Source organism: Crocodylus porosus, unplaced genomic scaffold (genome assembly GCF_001723895.1).
Source record: "Crocodylus porosus isolate Cpor-Errol unplaced genomic scaffold, CroPor_comp1, whole genome shotgun sequence".
NCBI lineage: Eukaryota > Metazoa > Chordata > Crocodylia > Crocodylidae > Crocodylus > Crocodylus porosus.
This window is the reverse complement of record NW_017728886.1, coordinates 80138192-80145286: the sequence shown is the minus strand read 5'-3', so window position 1 is coordinate 80145286 and position 7095 is coordinate 80138192. Positions and strand designations below refer to the sequence as shown.

General features: G+C 44.0%; 1 protein-coding gene across 1 annotated transcript in view; it reads left to right on the top strand.

Moving 5' to 3' along the window:
• The window catches only part of MYRIP (myosin VIIA and Rab interacting protein), a 403309-nt gene extending 396728 nt beyond the window's left edge, over positions 1-6581 (top strand). Inside the window, exon 18 of the mRNA XM_019537529.1 lies at positions 5679-6581. Within this exon, the coding sequence (XP_019393074.1) occupies positions 5679-5687 (9 nt within the window). The 3' untranslated portion in view covers positions 5688-6581. The remainder of the gene's footprint in view (positions 1-5678) is intronic.
• Positions 6582-7095: the final 514 nt, after the last annotated feature.

Genomic DNA, 7095 nt, shown 5'->3' with positions numbered 1-7095 from the left:
CTTGCTGCAGGCCCTTGACACCCTGCGCTGGATGGTGAATTCCAGCAAGCGATGATCGCTATCGCCCAGGTGGTCAAGAACCTGGAGGCCCCTTACCAGGTCATCGCCTGTGGCCAGGACTTTAAAACCACAAACATACTAAAGCTGCCGGCAAAATTTCAATGCAGTTATTTTGCTATTGGAAAATGCTGCTGTGTTGAAAATCTCAGTGTTCATGACAGCCTGTCAGTGTCAACAAAGTTTGCTGAAAAAAATAAATTTTAAAATGCCATATTGAGAGGTATGGTTTTGTCAATTGCTTTATTCTATTTTTTTATTAAGATTTAATATTTTACCTTATGTAAATATTAAATCTACTGTTGGAATATTAAAATTTTTATAGAAAAGCTCTTTTCTATTTTGTGTAATGTTTCCAAATTCTGATATTTTGGAATTTTTGTTCTATAAAATATTTTCACTCTGAGCTTCTTAGAGATAAAAAAAATATAGAGACTTGGAGATTCTTTTCATGGGACAGAAATTCTCATTTATGATCACTATCCAATAAGTGTCTGACACTGTATCAACAAGATTTTATATCAGAAATCAAAAATTTTAGCACATATGAAAAATGCCATACAAACATGGCCAATCTTTTTACGCAGCTTTTATACATTGTACATGATCTTCAAACTTGGATTTTTTTGGACTATTTGATTTCCAAGACCAGTTGTTTTTTTTAATTGCATTGGAAAAAAAAATGGCAATATTGGTATAATGCAAGAAATCATAATGGGAAAAATGCTATAGCAGCGTGATAGAAACATCAGTGCCATAATCAAGTTCCTGCTATTATTCCAGGAATACAACTGTCAAGATAGATTGATGGCCAATTTCATTTGAAATACATTTACTAGTTCACACAGAGCTTTGAAATGAGACTGCAAGACAGGACCCCGTATGTGTTACTCTTTAAACAGAGACAAGCAAAAAAAAAAACTCCCAAGAAGCCCAAAAAATAAATCCCCTCCTACGGTGATCACAAATTGCCCTATGAACACAAAATAACTTTCTCAAAGATTTGTGATATAAATTGTGCTGCAGGCCATGAATTTTTGTATGCCTAGCTTGAGAAACCTTAAAACTACTGCCTGGTTACCAGACAGTACTGAGCCCCCCAACCTCTGAAAGAAAAAAAAAAAAGAAAAAAAATCAGACTTTTAAATTGAGTCAAGTAGGTAACTAAAAATCTGAACTCCCAATCTCTCTAGTTGCTTGTAAAAATGTAGAAACTTCTGGTAAAGGGAACTCATTCCTGTTGCTCATGGCCAGCCCCCTGCAAGCCTTCAGCACACAGTGCCCAAGAATCACCCACTGAAGTATTCTGAGGGGTTAGAGAAAGGACGGTGCACACTATAGGTTCCTTCTTCCATTTCTTTTTTGCACCCCTTCATTGTGAATATGCAAGAGAGGTTTGTTTTGATCATGCTTCTGTTGCAGAGACTGTTTACATTCCCTGTTTTTGACTCAGTGCAGAAAAGATGGTATTGCCATTTATCTAGCCTGGCTTCAGACATTACGACAATAAAATATTTGGAAATGAGTGGTCTCGGATGCACTAGTGTCTTCCTCATTGGCAACGTGTAGGGGGTGCATGCAGGTGCACGTACAGCCCCTGAGCTTGGCGGTGCACCCCTTATGCGCCAACACTACCGGCAGCTCCTGCGGGTGGTCGCCACTCCCAACCGGCCTCGCTGCCAACGGCATCTGCGGGCGGTCCATGATTGCCGGTGGCTGCCGCCAGCACTGCCAGTGGCATTTGTGGGTGATCGCCGACTGCCAGTCAGCACTTGCCACCCACACCCCCTCCACTGCCAATAGCACCACCGCCACCTGCAAGAGCTCATCGTGCCCCCCCCAGCCTTCTGTGGCCACGTGGCATTCATAGTCTTCCTTGTGCTTCTGTCACAGAAGTTTAAAAATGGGGACATTTCACTTGACTAAGAGAGTTATGAAATCAAACTTCCTAATCTATATGAGAGCGCAACATACAATGGGATGGAGGTTATTGCTCCATTTCATCTTTTTAACCTTAAAGACAAACCCAAGAGGACTTTGTGCTCAGCATTCTGACTAACAACCCAAGTCTGATCTCATTCATGTATGTATAAGCCTGGATTTCATCGGAGGCAATGGAATTATCCCCTGCAAGACAAGAATCAGGCTGACAGTCTCCGGCTTAGGGGCAAAATCAAAGTTCATTTGAAAGAAGACCAAGAAAAAACAACAACCCCAAAACAAAAAAAAAAACCCAAAAAAATCAATGCTTACTTCTGTTGTCTATCTGATGTTTATATGATCTGCTCTGGCCTGTCACAAAGCTGAGTGATACCAAGAGCACCAACACATAGACTGTGACAAGCTTTAAGTGCTTGGATTGAGGTGACCAGTGAGACTGCTGAGACCATGGCACTGAATACCACATGATGGGTCGGGGATAAAGGCACTGCAGAAAAAGAAGGAAACGCAATTAAAATGCATGATTTAAAGAACATGGCATCAATTCTCAAAAACATACTAAAAAATTGAACCCCTTGACCCATGCCACTGAGGATAGAACTAGGACCCAGGATGTCTTGTGTCCAACACTGTCACTACTTGCTATGTGGCTTCTTGCACCTAGTCATTGTGCACTATGTGGTCAGTGGGTATAGCACTCACCTCCCTCAAAAGTGATGTAAGGCTTAGTCAATGACTGGGGAGAGCTGTGGAGTTCTACAGCCCATCAGGATTTGCTCTCCAAGTATAATATTAATGATCTCTTTTATTGCTGTTCATGTTTTCTTTACTAGTATGTTTGCTACTGGGGTATTTTACAGTCTTAGGTAGGATTAAATGCTGTGGAAATGAAAACTTTGTTGTAAAGCTTTCCTGGTACGAATTTGAGATTTCTTTTTTAATTCAACACAACACAACATTGTAGTTTCAAGTTACTTATTGCCACTTGAATATGATCCTACCATAAAGTCCCAGCAAAACTATTGAGGGCAGTGAGGCACAGGAAAGACAGACTACAGAGTGGGCTCTACAGACAACTGTCTTCAAGAGCTAGGCAGTAATGGGAGGAAGCAGGTCTAGAAGTTAGGACACAAGGGAACGTATTCTAGGTGCTATTCCTAGCTCTGTATTACCTCATTGAAATCTTGGACAAGTCACATAACCCTTCCTTTTTTCAGGCTTCCTGTTTCTAAGTGAGGATATTTAGCCTACGGGGAAGCTGAGATAAATATTTTGAGCCCATACCAGCTGAAAGCTACAAGCAACACTGTCCTTGGCTTTAGATCTGTCTACCTGTAAAAGTCAATCCTGGTAGGTCAATCCTGACAAACTTCCTAGTGGGAACAGTTCAACAATTTGCAGTTTTTAAATCATGTCCACATCCTATGACAGGCATTCCAGCACCCCCAAATCTGCTGCTCTGCCCTGGCTGCCAGCCAAGCCTGAAGCAGTGCATCTGTGTCCATGTGGCGCTGCAAGCTGGCTGATGAACAGCAAGGTGCGTTAATGGATGCTATCGCTCAGTAACGCTTATTAGTTCACCTGAAGCAGTGAGCAGATGTGAGGTCACTGCTTCTGACTTAGGAAGCAACCTGTGTGGAGCAGTATAGGATGTCTAAGATCACCACTGCCTGGCAGATATGCCCACATGGGTTAAAAAGCTCTTCCGCCAGTACAGCTTATGCCAGTTCCTCAAACAGAATAAGCAGTGCTGGCAAAAAAGGCATGTTTGCTGATACATCTGTATTTACAGTTCCAGCCCTCATAGCTATGCCAATTAGGATGGTGATTGTTTTAATACTCCAAACTGATTCAGCTAGGCTGATGCAACTTCTAAGTGTGGACTAAGCCATTAATAGGTACAGGACCAGGCCCTAAAACATCCTCACATTTGGGGAGATAACAAAGGGCACTGTAACATACAATGCAGTTAAACCAATATTCAGCACTTTCTGAAGCACTTGACAAGTTCCATTTCTTTCATTTATTAAAATAGCTCCACAGTCACTATGTGCTTCCGCTAGTCTTCAGCACAATTTAATGCTTACCTTTACTTTTTTTAAGGGTGCAAATGAGAGACAAACATAACCCAAAAGAAAGTTTTTAATAGTTGTTTGTAGCAAACCCTTAAATTAACTTTTGTTAACTGCATAATTAACTCACTGTAATTAATACCTTCACAGAGTACATCATACCCAGCCAAACACCTCTAAAAAGAACAGAGTGACCATGTTATGAATACCTATATTCCCACTGAACATTCAATATAGTAGGACAATTCTGCCTCCATTACACTGGTGTTTATATTTTTTGCCCAGGTGATATATTTTCCAGGTACACCGGATACTTCTTAAGACTGGAATTAGCCAGTCAGCTCACTTGAATCAACTTTCAACATACCCATTATTTTATTAAATTTATTATAAACACCCAGGGCAAGATGCCCTTTTAAGTACATGTCATCCAAACACTTCTAGGTAGGTACAGCTGGGTCTTCTACAGTGAAGTGGCTGAGCACCATATCACACTAAGGAATTTGTTCATACCCCTGGAAGAAAAGATAGTTGTGGTATTACCCATTTTAATCTGGGAGAAACTGAGCTACAGGGAGACTGCTGTGTTGATCCTGCATGATGCTGAGCATTCTCAACTCCCATTGTTGTCAGTGGGAGGTAAGACCATGCTAAGCACAGGATGGGGTCCTGAATCCCAGAGCTTTACTTTAATCTCCAATCCATCCTTCTCCTTCTCAAACTAAGCATGGCTGAGGTTCTAATGATAGTTACTAACTACTGGCTAAAAAAAATATTTTGCTCCTTATTTTCCCCAGCCCTTTGGGTATTACAATAAGGATGTTAAAGTCTAACTTGTAACCCTGATCTCATCGTTCTATTGCAGCAGATTAAAGAAAAAACCAAAAAACATGGAGCAGAAATAAATAGTGCTAAGACAACAGCTCAGAGTACAAAAGGACCTAAGGAAGGGGTCAGACTCAATGATCTACTGAGGTCCCTTCCAACCCAAACATCTATGAACCTAACCTGCTTTTCATAGGAAAGTTCATTATGAACTGGGAAGCATTCCAGTAGAATTTCCTTAACCATTTCCCCTCCTTTTCCCCTAGGAGGAGAAAGTTGTCAGCCATACACTGTGTATACTTCCCCCTAGTTCCTTCCCTGCCACCATGGTACCACCAAAAACGTGACACTAACACTCAGCTTCCTAGTCAGGACCTTTAAAAGGCAGATCTTAAAATCTGGATGGGACATAGCCTGGGTGGAAGTACCTGGGAGGTCTTTCAATGGGTGTTCATTCACACTCCTTTTAACTGCTTGCATCTGAAGGGGTTAGAGCCTGATCCTGCCTTGGCTAAAGTCAGTGTTTGCACTTCCACTGGCTTCAGCAGGTGTAGGGGAGTTGCTCAGGGTCACAGGGGGAGTCAGTGGCAGAGTCAGGAATAGAGCCTGAAAGTCCTTATCCTTCTCAGATCCAAGTCTTCATTTTTTATCTACACCCCTCCTACCACTAACCAGTCTTTGCCATTAGCTCTTCTTTCCTGGCAACTCCCTGTTAAACCCAAAGCTGCTGTTACAGCCTCAGGGGCTCTTTGTGTTCCAGTAATGTTCTCATCTCATTCACAGATCAACTAGCAGCAACAGCCAGACAGAAGCAAGACAAGGATGAGAGCAGCTGGCCCCAGTCACTCACCTGTTCACCAAAGCTCTGCTCCACAGGTGACTGATGCTCCACAGAGAAACACTTGGGGGGCAGCTGGCATTTTATACCTAGGAGACCAGGCTAGAAGGAGGGAGGGAGGAAGGGGATGGATGGACGTCAGCTGCACAGCTGAGCAAAATCTACATTGGAAAAGTAATTGTTCTTGTAGCTCCATTAAACAGCTCTGAGGGGGAGAGTTGGGGGCGGTGTTAATGCAGTGCACGGCTAGGGGCACTTTGTCAGCATGATCGACCAGCTCCAAGGAGGACCCTCCCTTTTCCCAGCCAGCGAGGAGGGGGAGCCAGCAGGGAAGGGGTATGGATGCTGCTCCACCCCCATAAATCTGCTAGGTCTCACAGACTGCAGCAGCAACAGCTTGGTCACTGCACTCTTCATCACAGAAGTTGTCAATCTGAAAAGCACTTTCCAAAGCTAGGGAGACAAGACCTGCACAAGCTCAGAAGAACATCGCTGGGGATGAAGTGCTCAGGAGAGACGGAAAGAAGCGGGACTCCCAAGGTAGTGTGATGAGGATTGCCCTTCCACCATCCCCAAGTCACATTCCTTTGTTATAGGGGTTTCTCCCATGTGCCCTAGCTCGGATCCCCTGCCCCCAAAAGCATTACTGAGGGCTGTGCACATTTCAGACTGTCACACAGGATACAGAGATCTCCCTCAGCTTGGGCACCTGAACAGTGCCATAGCAGTAAAGTTTGGTGCCCGGGGCAAAGCCTGCAGCAGCAGCCCACCCTCGCCCCACACACAGATCCGGGTGGCAGGGGGCAGCACACATTCCCCACATTTGCCTGGAAGTGCACACTGTGGTGGAAGCCGCCCTTCCCCCATCCCTGCATCCCCCTGAACGAGCTGCTCGTGACTCCATCCCATGCCCCGGCCCAACTAGGCAGCACCTGTTGGTACCCCTTCACTTCAGTGTCTGGGGTGGTTGCCCCAGTCCCCCCCCCTTGCTATAGCACTGCACCTGAAACAGTCTAGCCACACAGCAGGTGAATTAGCCCATGTGAAGCACTGGCCTGCTGTGACTAGCCTACATCTAATATCCAGGCCATCTCATTTAGAGCTGGCTCCAGTATCTTTACATTATACTGCAGCCTGAAATGTGAACATAACCTAAGCTTATGAAAGAGAGAGGAGAAGAGTTTAACAGGCCCGGGAGCCTTCTAACAGAAGTTCACGGTGATCAGCAGCCTCTGAGCTCTTCCTTGGTCCCTGGACTTTTTTGTTCTTGAGGAAGGACGCTGGTCCCATCTCAAGAATAATATTGGAGCAACCCAGTTACATGTAAGCTTTTAGGATCAGATTCAGCAAGGCACATTAGCA